This window comes from Curcuma longa, unplaced genomic scaffold (genome assembly GCF_044706935.1).
Source record: "Curcuma longa cultivar G26 ecotype Majalengka, Jawa Barat unplaced genomic scaffold, ITB_CL_G26_1.1 contig_23848, whole genome shotgun sequence".
Taxonomy (NCBI): domain Eukaryota; kingdom Viridiplantae; phylum Streptophyta; class Magnoliopsida; order Zingiberales; family Zingiberaceae; genus Curcuma; species Curcuma longa.
The window spans coordinates 1-18,620 of NW_027432270.1; the positions used below are offsets into that span (position 1 = coordinate 1).

Genomic DNA, 18,620 nt, shown 5'->3' on the forward strand with positions numbered 1-18,620 from the left:
TGATCCAATTTCATTTAGCTAATGCAGCTGATTGCAATGAATACAATCCAAGACAGCAACAAATATTTTGGCATTGCAACTTGGAGCATGTGCTCCAGGTAATAAATAATACAAAAATTTTTGTTGAGTGAATTTTAGAAGCATCTACAGAATAGGTTGTTGGCCAGTTTACATTTGAAGAATAAAATGAGAAAGATTTTAAATAAGCTCCAAACACAATTTACGATGCAACACGATAAAATTTCTAGACATAATATCTAGAAATTACTAATATTACAAGATCACCAAAAATTTCTATGAAACCTCTGCAGCTTGCTCAGTTCAATTCACCCTTCATCAGTGCAAGATTTCTCTGGCTACGCCAAACACATCTGCTAACTATCATGCGAGTGCAAAAATCAGGACAAGAACTTGCAAAGAGTGAACAGAAAAAAAAAATAAAAGAAATTTACCGTATCCATTTTGCCTATCGCAGATCGTCACCCAACCAATCTTCTAAACTGCGCTGCGAGCTCTATATAGAATTTGAGATCTGATGGCTCAATCTGACTAATTGCAGACTTAAAATGCATCATTGACACTTCGGTTGCCTCCAGGTTTTCCTGATAAGGTTGAGGCAGACTCTCAGTAAGCTTCAAAAGTCTCAAGATTTTTAATCCAATAATTTTATTACACTTAACTTGTCTAGCAGCAAATATAAGCCATTAAAATACAAGAAAGTCGTTGAATTAAAATTTTAGAATAATCAATGTTAATTATATAACAAGCATCTCAATTATTAATGGTTATACTTTACTAATAATAAAATGATTATCGCACATTAATTTCTTGCAGTATTTTAGTGAGATCAGTCCTATAATTTTTCAAGTTTTATATTATATAATGCACCTTCAGCTTCTGAAAATATTCACATATCTATAAATATATTGGATAGCCGCTAGGAGTTAGATTTGGACTCACATAATTAGAACTAAAGCACACTACCATTTTGCAAACTCTAGGATCACTCCTATTCTGTTATTGCTATTCTAGTACTCCACTTGGTGCTTCACATCTTCCCTCTCCCTCCCTTTTTAGTTTTTGCTAATCCCCACAACTGGCAAACTGAATCAAGAACGATTCACTGGCAGAGAATCGTACGGGCAGCATGGCGATATTTACCGATGTTGATACAATAGTGATATCCCATTGACTATTGGAACAAAAATTTTCAACAGTGTTGACCAATATGGATGATTCAATGAGTTCCCCTGTAGAACATGCATGACAATATATGCACACAAATAATGGATATGAGTAAAGCAGCATACTTCCAATGCAGCAATAGCAGCTTCCCTGCACACTAACTTGATGTCCGCCCCAGTATAACCTTGAGTGAGCTGAGCAAGATCTTTTATACTAACATCAGAACTGCAAGGAATGTTTCGCAAATGAATACGGAATATATCTTCCCTATCATTCTCATCAGGTGGTTGGACATCTACCACCCTGTCAAAGCGCCCTGTTGAGCTTAAATGTATCAGCAATGCCTGAAAAAAAACCCTGATGGGCTAGAACTATTAAAATAAATAGAAAAAGGGTGTGAGAGAACCTGGCCGCAGTAATGCAGGATCAATCTTGTCTGGGCGGTTAGTAGCTGCAATAACTACAACACCAGTTCTTTGATGCAAACCTGAAATGACCACAAGACCACAATGTATTAAATATGATTAGTAGAAAACACCACAAAAAAGACAACCGATTTGTTGTGGATCCACTGTTCACAGGATCTTGTGATTAATATTAACCTAAGAACCACAAATAAGCATGATTCAGTTGGTTTGTGATCCAAACTCAATAAAGAATAAGTTGATATAATCCTGACACAATAATTTTCATTTTTCTAGCAGCAGAGACATTGGACGCTTGTTAACTACATTCCAAGCTTGGAATTAGGTGTTTATCAGAACAAGCCAATATGGCATCAAGTAATCTCTTCAATGTCGTATATTGAAGCAAAAGAGAAATATAAAACCTGTCAATCCAACACAGACTCGGTATAGGTTGAAAGCATAGATTTGAATAGTTATCATATACTTTATCACGAGAAACATTTTGATTCAATGAACTGCTATTAGATGACTGATTGAGTTACTAACTAGCTTCAGAAGGACCATATCTTGCTATCTGATGGATCATCAAAATAATTTTCTTCCCCATATACATTCACCTTTCATCCTTCTCATATATTTTTTAATTCCAGTAACCTACTGAAATCTCTAAGAGACAAAAAACTAAACTTATATTTTTGAGATTTTGCAGGGAACTAAATAACAGATAAGAAAATTAATAACAAACTTCACAAGTACAAAATTTGAGACCTAAGCTTGACAAGAAAATCTTGGGTAAAAATATTACAAGAAAGTACCACAACGATATAATAGAATTACTGAACTTATTTACTTACCATCCATTTCCACTAGCAATTGGCTTAGGACTCTATCACCAACACTTGTACTATCACTGTCCTGCCCACGAGTGCCTGCAAGGCCATCTATTTCATCAAAGAACACAATTGCTGGAGAATTAACTCTGGCCTTTGCAAACAATGCTTTCACTGCTTTCTCAGACTCTCCAACCCATTTGCTGAAAAGTTCAGGGCCCTTCACCGCAAGGAAGTTCAATTTTGCCTCAGAAGCTACCGCACGGGCCATCAATGTCTTACTACAGCCTGGTGGACCAATCATCAACAAACCTCTTGGAGGGCGAATACCCACACGCTTAAATGCATCAGGTGACAATTGGGGCCATTGGACTGCTTCAATCAGCTGTTGTTTAATCATAGCTTGACCCCCCACATCTTCCCATTTGACTTTTGGAAGCTCAAGCATGACCTATCACCAAATAAATGATGTGAATCATTTCAAAGTCAATATAAACATGCAAGAAATAGACACCAATAATTGGTATCATGCTACAAAAAAAAGGAAGATGATAGTCTGGATTACAACTAAGAAACTGATAGCAATAAACTTGGATAATTAGGCCAAATTGACCATCAAGGCAAGAGAAAAGAAACTGATTCCAGATTGATCCCTCAACTGATAGTACCATAAGATCAAAAATAGATGAAAGGACAGGAACTTTGTAGCAAAATTAATTCACGTCATTACACAAAGATTTTCAAACAAATATGAATACGACTGATTATAATCTTTTCAACTTCATTAGCAATATTGAAGACACCATGATGGAAGATGGAAGCAATGAGCATGTGACCTGATGGCACGCAAGTACAAAGTACAAATATCTCAAAATCATACAATTAGTAAATTATGACATCATTTATTTAAACATATTTTATAGGAATACAGGACATGAGAACCACTAAGGCATAAGTTGATGCATGTGAGTGATTCAGAAAAAATACCTCTCGCATAGCACTAGGCCTCACTTTCAACTTTGCTTTATCAAAATCCTCAAGAGTTACAGCAAGCCTAACTCTTTTTTCACCTTGTATAGACATATTACAATTATCTTGACGACCTAATCCACTGACAGGAGAAACCGGTTCTGACGACATGTTTAATGCTGACAGTGATGAAGATATCAAATATATCTGTTCTGTTGTTTCAGCATCCACATCTTTCTGAAGTTGAGATCTTAGATATTCTTTTAATTTAAAATGGTAGTCTATGCCTTCTACCTCAATATACCGACGAAGAGCATTCATGGCGGCCTCATTGCAGAGAGCAGTTAGATCAGCACCAACAAATCCATGTGTACCTGAAGCTAAAGACTGAATTTCTATATTGCTGAGTGAGTGAGTCATATCATTCAGAATTGTCCGTAGTATATCTAGTCTCTGTTCTGGAGATGGAACACCTAAGGAAATCAAAAATGACAAAGTAGAGGACAAAAGTTTAGTAGCCAAATTAGATATAACTAAGCAAAGTCAACAAAACAGTTAGGCAAATGTATCTCCACAACATTCTTGTCAGCTGTAATGATGGAGAATGGTATCCAATTTGTCCATGATTCCAACCTAAGATGACAGTGAACACCATTTAGCAAATTAAGTAGGAGATTTGCGCATACAAACTGCCTAATTTTCCAGTTGACAAAAGTTGTGAACCAGCAAATAGTCCTGCAATTACTTTTGCCAATCATATACTAACATCTATGAAGTTAAATCTTCTAATACTTGAACTGCTCAGTTACCCTTGCCATACCCATATAGACACTTAACACCAAGACCAATCTCACTGACCACAACTAAACAATTCTAGAATACAAAATGATAGATTCTACATCCTTATTAGTGTCGGTCAATCATACCTAAGTCCAAGTAACAGGTCACAATTGCCAATTTTAAACAACATATAATGGAATATCTTCCCGTGTAACTGAACCCTTTTATTTTGTGGTTCAGACTTCAAAGAAGAGTCATTTCCACAATGGAAAAGTTGAATACCACAGATAGGATTTGTTGTGATATTGTAATACCAAGATAGATGACTGTTGCAATATTTAAATAATAAAAACAAACACGCAATATGTAATCCAAAAATGTACCTATTTCAATTTCTCGTTCCAATCTTCCTAGTCGTCTCAAAGCTGGATCGATACTGTCAGGCCTATTTGTAGCCGCAATGATAAGTACACGGTCATTTTTATTTATCTCATCCAACAATACCAAAAGTGTGCCAACCATTCTAAGAGATAGATCTTCACCTCCATCTCTCCGTGCTGGAGCAATGACATCCAATTCATCAATAAAAACCTGTAAAGGAAACTCTCATTAGTACTTCATAGTGCATACACGAGAACAATATAACATAATATTTACATTCTCCAAACAACAGAACATGAGACTATTGCATGGTATAAAATGCCAGGCAGAATTTACCATTCTACCTGCCAACCGACACTGCACAGGTTCGAAGCCACGAGGCTCGCAGCAGCCTCGCGAGGTCGTGGAGAACCATGATTGAATCAGCAAGTGACTCATAGATGCAATTTAAAATAAAAAAGATGAACACTATAAATAAGAATAAACAACTAACCACAGAAGGAGAAGCTTGTTTGGCTGCATTAAAAACTTTGCACAGTGCTTGCTCCGATTCTCCATAGTATTCACTAATGACCTCAGGCCCATTGATAGAGAAAAGTTTAACACCAGCTGCATGCGCACAAGAAGTTACCAAAGATGTTTTTCCTGTACCAGGAGGCCCATGAAGTAGCACACCTTTGTACCTAAGTCTGAAAAAAAAGTATGCACGATAAGATCAACAAATGGCAAGAATGCTGGGGAAAGAAACACAAAAAGATATGAAGTACAAAAATAAATAATAAAGTTCAAGCTCAATAAATTCAGATGCTGCATTCCATCAATTACAAAATCTGATCTTCAAGAATGACATACCAAGGTATCAATATATCAGATTTTGTGCATTTGGTAGTTTGGATTAGCAGCTTGAATATATAAAATAATGATACAAGCAAGTAAAAGAGACATTTAGCAGTTCCTCATAAGCTCCTTTAGTAAACATATCCCAATATTACATGATTTTAACATTGTAAAAACATTCACATTCAATAAATTGAAATGAGAACCTCTTAGACAAACAATTTCATGTAATCCATCCAAGTTCATTATTCACAATAACAATATGTAAAAAGACCCAATTGGAATAAAAACAATGAGCAATAAAAAATGATTCAGAAAAATATATATTATACAAAGACAATAATGACAGCAATTGATACCTAGGATCAGCCGACAAGGATAAAATAATTTCCTTCAATGCTGCAAATTCCTTATGCAAACCACCCAATTTTATAACAAAATTAGCTTCCTTTCTGTGAATAACTTTACAATTGGCATAGTCATTATCCAATTGCACTTTATTGGAGGATTCACAATTCATCGATGTTGAAGTAGAGAGATGCATTTTTGTTGTGGAGTCGAGCACAAAAATAGGACCTAGCTTATCCAAACTAGAGGTTTGTAATTCATTATGCAACAAATCACTCTTATCTGAAGCCACTTCTTTACTAGAGAACCCGTCCCATGGCATATCACTACCTTCCACTATAAAAACACAGATTGGTCCACCTATTGGAACAGAGACAATATTTCCCTTGAACAAACGTCGACCACATAACCACACCGAAGCATGTGACTGCACTATCTCCTTGATTCTTTCATCTTCTACAGCCAACTTTAAAATAGATGCATCCATGTCAGATAGTGAATCTGAAATTGAAGTAACTTTATTGGAATTCTTTGAGCTCATAGGAGAGACAACATACGAAGAAGGTTTATTTTGATTTGGCGTCCTTGGTAATGCAATCTCCCCCATTTTAATTGGAGGATGGCCAGAACTTGATCCTGAAGTACCGGTTTTACTTTCTCTGCTGTAATGAAATAATCCAGGCTTAGGCAGAAGAAGTCTTAGGTAAAGGTCCTTGCATTTACAAAAATATGGAGGAGTGGAACCAACAGAATTCTTCAAACTAGATGTTAAAGAGAGTGTCTCAACTGGGCAGATGAATACTGGTCTTCCAGGTGCAGGAGAGCCAACAGTGCGTGAAAGAGCCCAAGATAATCTTACTTCATTCTTAACAACCTGAAAATAGTTCCAAAGTCCATTGTGGTAAAATTTGCAACCACAAAGATTTCGTGAGTTATAAATCCATAATCAGTCACTTAATCAAAAAAAGCACAAAGGAAAATATAGGTATGAAAAACAAGTCTGAAACATCACATGCTAAAATACTAAATCTCTCAAGTTATAATGATGGTCAGATGAAGGATAGAAATAAGAGTAGTTACCCCATGTGATGAAGAAACATAAGCAATAGCAAAATAACTGCCTATTGTGTCAGTCATATGATCTTCAACATCATAACCAAACTCTGAAGCACATTCCTCAGTTAAAGCTTTAAGTGGGAAGTTAGTCAGATATGCATTGCCCAAAGCAGGAAGTGATACCTGTCACCGTAATAAGGTCCAGATTAATTCACCTAGCAAAACTTCAAAGAAAAAACAAAGGCATGGTCATTACATAATCTAAATTTTATCTTGAGCTATATTAGTGCAAAGTGCAAACAAAGTTGTGAGTATCAGCATAAAGTGTAGAAGTCAGATATCAACATGAAGTGTCGAAGCCAGAGAAGCAACCAGACATTAAGAAGCAAAATTGTTAATCAAGAATGACATGGGCCACACTCAAGGAAGAACATCACACCATAATGAAATCAAGAATTTTAATTCTATTTATATTAATTATTCAAAGTTGTTCAAGTTATTTCTTTTATAATTTTGGAACTTATAAAAAAATTGTTTAGTTATTTTTAGAAAAGTCTACTAGAATCTTTCTTTTATGAAGAATAAGTCATGTTATTAATCAATAAAAGGGGATCCCATGTATTGAACAGTTTGGAGTTAATCTATATAGGTATTCAAATCTTTCTCTAGACCAACCATCTTTCTCAAGAATTGTATTAAAAGAGCACTGATACATGTTCAACCTTTAGTGCTAGCTAGACAGACAAACACAAACAAAGTTCCGATGTGCATGGGCTTTAATCTTTCAAAAAAAGTAGAAAGTCAATGTGTTTGTACTTGGAGGAGACGATTGTGTAATGAAGACTAAGGCAAGAGTGCTATTCATTCCAAGTCTCAAAATTGGTACTCATACAACTATTAAGCTCGGTGTTGAATATGAAAATAGGAACTAGTGAAGCAAGAAGCAAGCAAAGAGAAAAGTGAATGGTACAAAATCATTCACGCTATCAAGGTCGAAGTGCACTATCATTTTGCCATTGAGGAGTCCAACATCGCATTTCTATTCCCCAAAGATTCTTATTTAGAGAAACAGGTTTTGGCAGAATAAGCTCTGAAAGGAAGTCATTTGCCTCAGCCCAACTAAAGGAATAAATTGTTCTTCTATCCTCATTAAGAATGGGCATCTAAAACAAAAAGTAAAACCATAATTGAACCAACAGAACTAAACCAAAAAATTGGCAAAAAAAATAGTTTATCTGTATAGTTTTATTTTGATAAATTAAAAAAAATGGTTTTGGTTTAGTTTTAGTTTAGAACAATAGTATACCAGGGAAACACAACCTTAATTTTTCTATAATAAGTTATTCTCTTGTAGAAAAGGTGCAGCCTTGTATTTTAGGACAAGCGCATTAAAATAATCTTAACACAGTTGGAGAATAAAACTTGCAAAGTGATCGTCTCTTTTCAAAAACTAGTGTAAATGTAACTTTTTTATGATAAGTATGTTGAGGTGAGAAAAAATAATACTGAAATCGCAGAACAACCAAATTACCGAGACAACCGAGTTGTGGGTAAGGGAGTTAGATATCATGGCGGCCTGAGAGAGCCAAACCGTAGCACGGTTTCCGTCGGAGGTCGAAGGCTCAGTGTTGGAGGTCCGTCCACATAAGGTCCGCGCCTCGTCAAGTAAGGCCGGGAACCTGGCGGCGGCAGAGGCGAGAAGGTGGCGACATTTAACCTCATCATCATCATTCGACGGAACACCAAGTGAAGAAACTTTCGGCGTTTCAGGGAAGCGAGGCGAGCGGTCCGAAAGAGTAGCCGGCGGAGAAGCCCTTGATGGCTTTTTCCCCTTCTTCGGCATCTCCGGAACAAGCGAGAGGGGATCGGCTGCTCTGTCGCGTCGGAGTAGTGTGATTGGAGTAGAAGGGCGAGGAATTGTAGCCACCGCCTATTGAAGAGGGCGGTAGTGCGCGGGTATCTGGGAAGAAGAAGAAGGGAGAGGGTCGGTGGCGGCTTAGGGTTTTCCAGCCTCCGGCGGTCGAGAGCTTCACGCGCAGTGGTTAGACAAGTTCGCGCCTTGACCTTCGGAGACAAGGAACAGGGGGCGCCGCTGTTTTAATCGCGGCTGAGAAGCTACAGGGTTTTGGGTTTAATCGGCGCGGGTGGAGAAAAACTGGACAAAACGGGAACTTTAGGGTTTTTTTGTTACCCTCGGCCGCCATCCTCGAGGAAGGAACAGGGGGCGCTCGTAGCAGATGGACTGCAGAATGCTGGCTGGGGCGGCGGAGGAACCGTTCAGCTCGGCCGCCATCCTCGAGGAAGGAAGCACCCGAACGAGTTGGAGGCTGACGGCCGAAATGGGATTCCGGTGAAACCCGGCCGGAGGTACGCTTTAATCACTCCTTCTGTTATTCGTGATCGTGGCCGTCGAATGCTAACCTGCGATCGCAGCAAATTATTTTATATTTTTAATAAATAATAATTGTATATTTTAAAGTAGCTGATGTTTCATCTTGATATTCTCTTCTTTTCCGTGCGTACTTCCCGTCCTGGTCGTTGCGATTTATTTTCCCCTCGTCCATTGCGATTCTTCTTGTGATTTTGAATCCACCGGCGTTGACCTCGTCATCACGGGATCTCTCGTTTCCGTCACAAGCGAATCTGAGGGATCTTCGTTATTCAAGTCGCATCAATCGTCGATCTTTCATGTTTCAGTTAGTGTAGTGTTTTTGCCCTTATTTCTTGTGTTTATGTGAGGCGACGTCAAAGATCCTTTATTTTCCTTCGGTGCTGTTGATTTCCCTTCAAATTGCTCAAATTTACAGCAAAATTAGATATTTTTCACAGTCTCCTGTTCGGTAGATGTCTTTCGAGGTTAATTGAAGCCTCCTTGATTGCTTACCGAATGCGATAATGAAAAATCAGTCATTTGGATCAGGAAGCCCCGTTTCGTTTCATCCTTACACCAGAGGTGAGTTCGATTTGGAGTCCGGGAACTCCCGGAAGAGCTTGCGTAAGCCCAAGAATTCTCCTTTTGTCGATCCCATCAGGATGATTAAGTCTGTCTCAAATCGTATTCGCTACTTCTACAAGCTTCACCCCGTTGCAGTCTTTCTTACCTCCTTGTCCTTTGGTGTCACTGTTCTGGTAGTGCTTTCTTTGTATGAAAGGAAATTTCAAATAGTGGGTTTTCGGAGAAGTGATGGCCTGGCTTTGAGCTCAGCCTCTTATCCATTTCCAAATCTTCACAATCTCGTGATGGTAGCTGGACATTCTATTTACACGAGCACCAGATGTGGTAAGTTTGACAATGAAGATTCTTGGTACCTAGAGCCCTATCAGAAGAACCCGGGGCAGGCTGCTACATTCTTAGCACACATACAAGTGGGTGTGGAGAGTGCAGCAAAGGATGAGGAAGCACTTCTTCTATTTAGTGGTGGGGAAACCCGAAAGGATGGTGGTCCTCGCAGTGAAGCACAGAGTTATTGGTTTGTTGCAGAGTCTGAAGGCTGGTTTGGTATAATCACCTATTCCTTGATTTGTTATGCAACCTTCTTCCGTGCTTAAATTTGTCAATTGGCACTGTGTGCTTGTATAGAATTATCTGGTATCCACTAGAACAAGAGGATAAATATTCAATAACATGAACTAGGTTTAAGCAAACACATTTTACTTATCTTTCTTAATTTAAATGAAAGTTTCTTGTTGATTATCTTTTTAATATTTTTAATGCTATTATCTTCGCTGTACATGTTCAGGGCTGAAAGATAAAATAAAATCTAGAATTCTAATTTTAAAGTGCTTGGGTTGGATTTTTAAGTATTTTTTTATATATTTATCATGACTTATATGTGTCAAGCACTGTCAATGGATGATGATGCTATGTGTATACAATTTGATTTGAATTATACTCAAACATTAGCGAACAACATCCTAAGCTTTGACTGTGGCAGGCCAAATCCACCAAGCTCTTCGTGACAATCATCCCTTGCATCCACCATGTCGCAATGTGTATACAATCTGATTTGAATTATACTCAACATTAGCAAAGTGCATACTAAACTCTGGCCAAATCCACTGAGTTCTTTGTGTCACCCAAGCCCATGGCTAGGAAGTCAAGGATTGGTTCATACCTTTCCAGAAAAAGTTTGGAAATACCAGACAATGTAACCTCGAAATCAATTCTTGAAAATTGTTCATGGAACTGGCATTGCAAGTCCTTCCAATCGTTATGGAATCCTCCAGGAATGGAAAATACCTCTTTTAAGAATTGATTGTAAAAGAGTCTTGTTGGATCCTCTTAAAAGAGTCTAGTTGTATTTCTTGATTGTAAATAAAGTGACCAAGATGTTCAATCACACCATCTCTTCTCTTGTATCTTTCAACTCTAGCTTTCCCCAATTTAATCAATGTGGCATTCATCATTTCCCAAACTTTTCTGACTATCTTGTGTTGTGATAAGAAATTTGGGGTTAAATGTTTACTTAATTTAGCCAAAATCACAACATATTTTACTATTGTTTTTATGCTTTGCAGTGAAACTTTTTTTTACATGATAAATTTTTATATTCTCTGTATCTGAGTTCCAGTTTTTAGCTATCTTCAAGCTGATAGGAGATGCATCTTTTAGTCAGATATTGTGGCTCTAAGATTTTGTGGTTCATGTGAAAAGTTCCTTCAGTGGCTTATGTTACACTGAAGGAACATGGTAATGCATAATGGCTACCATTGTTATTAGTCAATATTCAATTTTTTTCCCATTTTGTATCCATATGTCTTTTTTTTTTCTGGAAATTTATTAATTAGGGCTAATGTTTTGCTATTTGGAAAACCAGATGGTACAAGTATCACAAAGATATTTCTTTTTATTGCAAGATAGCAAGACATTGCGAAATTGAGGAATTTAAAAGTACTGTTGTATTTCTTGTGAACCTCTTGGTTTCAGTTTTAAATTCAGAAAAACATATCAATGTTAAATTCATGGAACTCAACTCCATTGTCCAAGTACTTTTGTTCCCTTTCTTTTCTTTGTTGTCATGTAAATACGTGATTTTATGTATATGTTCTCTTGTTGATTTTTTATTATTCAGATTAAATTTTGTTGGCGCATGTATTTGTTAGTTATTATTTTCTTTTGCTGCATATCGCTTATCTTATATCTTAATGATATATATTTTGTTCCTCTCTTGGTTATCTTGTTCTTTAGCTTGTAAATCCATCAGACGCTGTGAATGATCAAGTAAACTGTGTTCTTTGTTTGCTCTTTCAACATAAGATGACTCCTTAATGCTTTTGTCTAGGTGATTAGATATTACAATACTTTTACCTCCTCCATGAATAATATTGGAATTGAAATAAGAGTTTCATAGTTGTAGTACACAGGTGCATTCTGTTGAAGTAAATTATCATGCAAAGTAAGGTTCTCAAAATTTTGGTAGTGTAAATGCCCAATTGACTTGCATAGTTTTGACATTTGCGTCACCTTTTCCAAAGAGGCTATACTAGAAAGATCAAATATCATTTGCTCAGTTACTTGATCTGTCATTATTTTGTTTCAACTCTATGCATACTCTTTCTATTGAGTTGATTTAAATCTGCCTCTACAGGACACAAGGATAGTATGAGGAGTAGAGCACTCACAGAGGAGCATGCACGGGATAGCTTTGAGAACCTCCTTTTTAGTGTTTGTCGCTTTCGAGAACTGACAGGCTCTTACCCTCAGAATATTACTGTAAGCTTCACTTTCCTATAATTGTTTCCTTTGTTCAACTGTTAGCTCATTCCTTTTCTAAATTTTAATTTCATAATTTAAAATCCAAATAAAAGTTGGGATTTAACTAAAAATGTGTCTAGTGTACATGCAATAGTGTAAGATTGTTTAGTATATTGACTTGATTCTGTTTTTATGCTCAAGGTTTGCAAATTAAGTATCTTATAATAGAAGTGGTTGCCATAGTATGTCATTTCACTCCTCACTTTTGCCTAAAGAATAATAACACACATGCTTTGATTATACTTTCATTTTTTGAAGCAAATGCCTTTATTCTGTTTGATCTTGTGATAGGAATTTCTAATTGCAAAGTTTGTAACAGAATTAGAACATGATGCTTGATTCTCTTTCGAGCTGGTTTTCACAATGTGTAACTGCAGATTCTCTCATATAGATATCATAAGATAATATGATAAAAAAAAAAATCGTTCAGGTGTCAATGTGCAAAGACATTTTTCTCAAGTAGGCAAATTCTAATTTCCCCCAAAACTTTCCCACAAACAAATTCTCTTCTTTGTTTGATGTGGTGTGTTTTTTTTCCAGTTCTCTCTTTTTTGGTCGGTACAATGATCCAAGACATTACCTTTTGTTAGAAATTTATTTTTGTAACCAATTGATTATGGATATGGTATTTAACAATGGATGAGATGTTGGATTTGGAAGATCTATTTTCTAGTAGAGTATAGCAAAATCAATTTCTCGAGCGAATGAGAACTTGATGGAGAAGATCGTGCATATGTTGCTTTTTAACTCTGGTCGACTTGTGATCAGATGAAGGCATGAACTCAAATATGAGTACAAAAAGGAAGCCTATAGATGCATAGGCATGAGATGCAAGACCATGGGTAGGCGTAAGCGCACGTAGTGGGGCGTAAAATCAATGGGAAAGACAACTTATAGACAAAGGGCAAACTAGGGCATGGTGGGTCCCACATGGCATGGCGGTATTGTAGGCCTTGGCCCGTAGCGACTTGCATGATAGGCCGAAAAGCTTAAAAATTGCATCCCGTCATGGTGGGTGTTGATCAATGCAATGGTCAATACTGTAAGGCAGGGATCGATCTTTGCAGCAGCACCAAGAGGCCCTGCCTCTTAGTGGTCATGCGTAGGGGAAAACCCCTTTGTTTCCATGCGTTAAACAAAAGACCATGCTTAATTTTGGCTTTTGCTTGCATAGCACAACACTAAACTAAGGGATCTAGCATCCTTAGATCAAGATTCCCTCCTATATTTTAAAATTCAAAATCAAGAGACACACCCCAACCTTTGGTGTCTCTTAATGGTCCATCCCCAAGAAAAATGACCCTCGTTTTGCATTTTATTTCATCCAAAATTAAGGCTAAGGAATTCGTCTTCTCTCTTGAGGTTTCTTTCCTCTAGTAAATTCTGCGAACTACTTGACAATATGTGGAATTTATGGTGTTAATATTCTGTGAAGGAGGTCGTTGCATCTTAAAAGATGCTTTTCATTTCACTATGAGCACCATAGCGGGATAATATCGTCTTAAAAATAGAGTTCAACACTTACCTCAACCTGACAATTCCCTCTGGATCTCCAGGATCATCCTCATCTTTGTTACTAGACTTGATCTTTCATGGATCATGCATCTTGATGATGCCTAAGATCTTTGAGCTCGTGGCGCCCAGGAGATCTCTATGAGATCATTCCCTTATCTTATACAAATTTTTCCCCCTCAATCCTTCAAATCAACCTAGTGTCCTAGAGGTGTAATTTGATTTAATAAATTTTGAAGCCGGATAGTCGTTATGGACCCACAAAAGGATCTGTCCGAGTCAAGACACTCAGTGCCGACCTTTCTTGTTGGCCGTTTTCGTTTCCCATAATTTGTCACTAGAAGTATAGGAAAATAGCAACAAAATAGAATGTGCTAAACAAAGTCTATGCCAAGTCAGTTAAAGTAAGCAGGTATGCAAAATAAAACTATTTGACCATCTGTTGCTAAAATTGTAGCTGACTTTGTTTTTCTTTTCGATGTCTTGGATATGCCTACTCATGTGCTTGACAAAGTATTTTCTAGTTTCTACATGTCTTAAGGATTTGGATCTGTGATAAATCCTTTTCAAGTCATAATGCATAGTCAGAATTCATAGCTAACTTTCTATCTGGTCCAAATCTCTTGTGGTTTACATTCTACTGACTGAATTATGACATTCTTGTTCGCCGTTCCTTACTACATTTACAGCTCAAATGATTTTGTTCAGTTTAATGCTGGTATCAGGTCGTAAGCTACGATTTCAAGAGAGAAAGATTTGCACAGTTGCACCGGCCAGCGATACAGTTTCCCGAAGGTAGGTTCCTCTATATTGGTACACCTGCTGCTCCAGGTGCACAGGAGGCCGCGGAGAAAGGTGAAGCTCTCGCAAGGGCTCAGTTTCAGGAAGACCCATATGGATGTTTTGGCACACTTCACAGGAAGAGACTAACCAGAGATCCATTTCGCCGGTTCGTTCCTTACCCCAACGGTTGCCCTGAATTAAAAGGCTTGTTCAGCTACTGTGGTCCAACTCCATTTCCGGGGCTGCTTCCCTGGACCGAGTAGTCTCAGCTCTCGATCGACATCGTGTTGCTGCGATCATTTTCAATGGAGATAAGCAACACAAATCTTAAGTTCCAGATTGATTGAAGCATGGAGGGTGTACACTGAAGCGTAAACTTATCCTTCCGATTCCATATACGTATAACAAAGACGACACTCGCGGTGTTATAACTGGAAGATCAAAGTTTGCGTCGAAAGGAAAAGGTTCTCAAACAGGTGAAATCTTGTGCTGCCTGTTCTAGTTAGAGCAATTGTTTTGCCAGTGACCTGTTAGTTTTGTGCCAGCAAGGGCTTGCCTAGACTAATAGCTTATGGCTAGATGATCTAACCTATCTAACAAACTCACATGGTTGATCGACTCACCAGGACCGATGGACTCGTCAGGTTCAACCATCCAATTTGACTAGCTCAATTGGGTTGTTTGACCCGTCTGAACCGCACACCTTTGCGGATAGATTATCATGCCTAACCGGCTTAATAAATTCACATAGGCGTATTGTCATGTGCAGCTCGATCTAATTTGATCAGTATCAGTGCACAAAATTTATCTTATTGCATCTAGTATTTAGTGATACAATATCACGGTGAATTTTTTTTTAAAAATAGAAGAATAAACAAAAAAAAATCCTTGGAGGATAAATGGTAAAAGAAAATTACACATGATTATGAAATTTAACTACAAAATTCATTTTCAAAATAGCTTTCTCTAATTAAATTAGGATTTAGTTAAATCTCTAATTTCAATTGGCCATCAAATTTGACCGCACAAAGGAATCATTGTTGTTTTTGTAATTATACAATTCAATTCAATAAATTAATAATTATGTTATTGTAATTAAAATCTTAATAATTAACTTTTAGTTTATCGGTTCATTAATCTAGATAATTAACTATTAATTATTAAGTAATCCTTCCTGAAGCGATATATGGTTAGAAAAATCTGGCTACTTTCACGATTATTGACGGAGTTATAGGGAATTGTCAAGATGGTTTGAGATTTGAAGTTGAATAACCCAAGTTGGTGAAGCTGGGCTAGTTAAGTCGAGTTGTTGTGAGTGTCTGGCTGTCGTTTAACTCCTAACGAGTGGGCCGAGCCTGATGGTTGGGCAGAGAGCTTCCGAATAAGAGGTTGAGCACAGCTGTGCCGAACTGGAAGGTCAGACAGTGAGGTGCCGAGTGGGTAGGAAATACTGCCGAACAAGCTAGGTTGTTAGACAAGAAGCAGTGTTGTCGGGATTGGGAGCGAGATTGTCGAGCGGGAGAAGAGCCAAGCACTGTAGAGGCATATGTTAGACATAGTTTTCTTAAAATAGATTTGTCCCCTCTAACGGTGCTTCGAGATCACCCTGGATGTCTGTTTCTCAGAATACAATGACACGACCACGCAAACAACTAAGCATTGATTGTTTGTGGCGAACCAAACATATACATAAACACTATCACCAAATAACTACCTAGCAGGTCGCTCAAAGGGAGGAGAATGGAGAATGAAGTGGATGGAGTTTCTGCTCTTGTTGCTCTACGTCTTTATATCACTATTCCGTTGAAGGAGAAACCTCCTTATATAGGGGCTTCAATCCTTAATTATATTAAATGGTCGAGTGATGACTATCTATTACCTCTAGCCGTTCGGGTCGTAACGCCAACAACCAACCATTAATTATTGGTTATTTCATTTGGACGGTTATGGATTCTCTATTAATTATCAACAGTTTTAGATTAGTAATTAAAGTGTTCATTATGCACTTGAGCAAGTAGCAAAATAGATTTAGTTGGAAAAACATAGATTGATCTACTTGGACAAATCTTGCCTCATCGGTTTGATATTTGACACATGCAGGTTGTGGTCACACACGAATCACTTGGGTTTAGTGTAATCCGAATCTTGAATTTACACCTCTTGCGGGAACAAATGTCATATATATTCACAACCTCATAGTTGCAGTGCACACAAACAAGTCATAAATTTCCCAATGTGGAACTAATAACTCATTCACAATGGAGTCTTTTCTATCTATCAATTTTTTATTCATATTTTTCTGACATATACATCTTATATTAGATCATTCAAGCCTTGTGCATGCGATTTATGTGATAATGTAATTAAATACTGAATTTTTTTGACTCCATATAATCATATACATATAGTTGATGCATTGTATGTTTGCAATTAAAAATTAAAAATTCTGGGTGCATCGTATGTTTGCACTCCTATTCTCTCACAAATCCTTCAAATCTGTAATAAGAGGTTATAAGTAGATGTCGATATTATTTCTTGGAGCAGATGGGCCAGATATTAATAATGGCAACATAAAATATAGTTGTTTTATACACATCTATGGTGAAAGATTATATGAGATTAAAATGATTAGCAACGTACTATATGCCACACTCATATTTTTGAATGAATTAAATTCATCTGATGCTAAACCAAGTTTATGTTCCTTGGATCCTTTGCAAATTTTGGGTACTTATGATCAAATATTTGCAAAGCTGGAGAGTCAACTAGATGTCGAATGTAACCATCCTTTGAGTGAGATTTAGCATATCATCTCATTGGGATGCTATTTTGGATGACATGAACAAATATTGTAATCTACATTTTATTGGAAAATATCATAAAAGCTTATGTGCAATTTTTCTCTTTTCACTGGTAAAATCATTTTCAAATATTTTTCATCTGGACTCACTACATATTTCACATTGAATTCTTTCTTTGTCCAACCTCCAATACAAAATGCAATCATTAGGACAAACATCAATCTTTTCATAACCAAATCCTATTTGCTTCATCAATTTCTTTGCTTAGGCAAATCATCCATTGCATTAGGAAATGTTTCTCTCAACAAATCTAAAAGCATATCAAAAATCTTATTGTTAATTTTTCCTAGACACTTTTAGTGAAGCAAACGAATCATGAATGCAAATTTTAAGAATTTCTTGCATACTGGATATAATTCTTTTTGTGAATCATCAATCAATTTATAGAATTTCTCAACCTCTCCGGTTTGAATCTCTTTATCATTTTTAAATTCTTATGTGCTAATTAAACTATCCTTGTACTCTAGGATGTCAAATGTCTCATAAACTAAACCATGTATATCATTTGCATCCTTTTGAGATGGAACAGAAGTAGAATTTGTAGATGCACTATATGTTTTCTCTCCATGAGCTACCCAGTGAGTATAACTTTTGATAAATCCATCAATCGTCAAATGATCATAAGCAACCTCTCTTGAAACAAATATACCAATCTTACACCGTACACAAGGAAATAAAATTGTTCCATTTATGTTTGCATTAGAACATACAAAATGTAAGAAACTTTCAACTCCATTTCTATAATCCTCTATTTGTCTCGGTAAAAACATTCAACTCTTATCCATAATGATTCTACGAAAAGCACTTATTAAAATAAATTTAATATTAAGATAGATTGTTAAATTTTAAAATGCATGTATACTAAATTTAACACTCATAAACAAAGAACTATGCCACAAAGTGAAATTCAAGTAAT

The 18,620-nt window shown here is 36.8% G+C and overlaps 2 protein-coding genes across 3 annotated transcripts; one reads left to right on the forward strand and one right to left on the reverse strand.

Moving 5' to 3' along the window:
- Positions 1-167: 167 nt before the first annotated feature.
- Positions 168-8,852, reverse strand: LOC141818238 (calmodulin-interacting protein 111-like). 2 transcript variants are annotated; one of them, XM_074705767.1, is made up of 11 exons: positions 8,385-8,852; positions 6,818-6,976; positions 5,749-6,611; positions 5,046-5,241; positions 4,555-4,762; positions 3,410-3,864; positions 2,447-2,873; positions 1,592-1,672; positions 1,311-1,501; positions 453-602; positions 168-378 (listed from the first exon to the last, which is right to left on the reverse strand). In XM_074705767.1, the coding sequence occupies exons 1-10, from the start codon at positions 8,634-8,636 to the stop codon at positions 480-482; spliced, it is 2,955 nt and encodes a 984-aa protein (XP_074561868.1). In that variant the 5' UTR covers positions 8,637-8,852; the 3' UTR covers positions 168-378; positions 453-479. The 2 variants fall into 2 exon arrangements, with proteins under 2 accessions (XP_074561868.1, XP_074561867.1); XM_074705766.1 differs by having other exon boundaries at positions 8,325-8,852.
- A 465-nt stretch (positions 8,853-9,317) lies between these two features.
- LOC141818239 (uncharacterized protein C57A10.07-like) lies at positions 9,318-15,591 on the forward strand. The gene is made up of 3 exons (XM_074705768.1): positions 9,318-10,292; positions 12,382-12,506; positions 14,786-15,591. The coding sequence occupies exons 1-3, from the start codon at positions 9,689-9,691 to the stop codon at positions 15,104-15,106; spliced, it is 1,050 nt and encodes a 349-aa protein (XP_074561869.1). The 5' UTR covers positions 9,318-9,688; the 3' UTR covers positions 15,107-15,591.
- Positions 15,592-18,620: the final 3,029 nt, after the last annotated feature.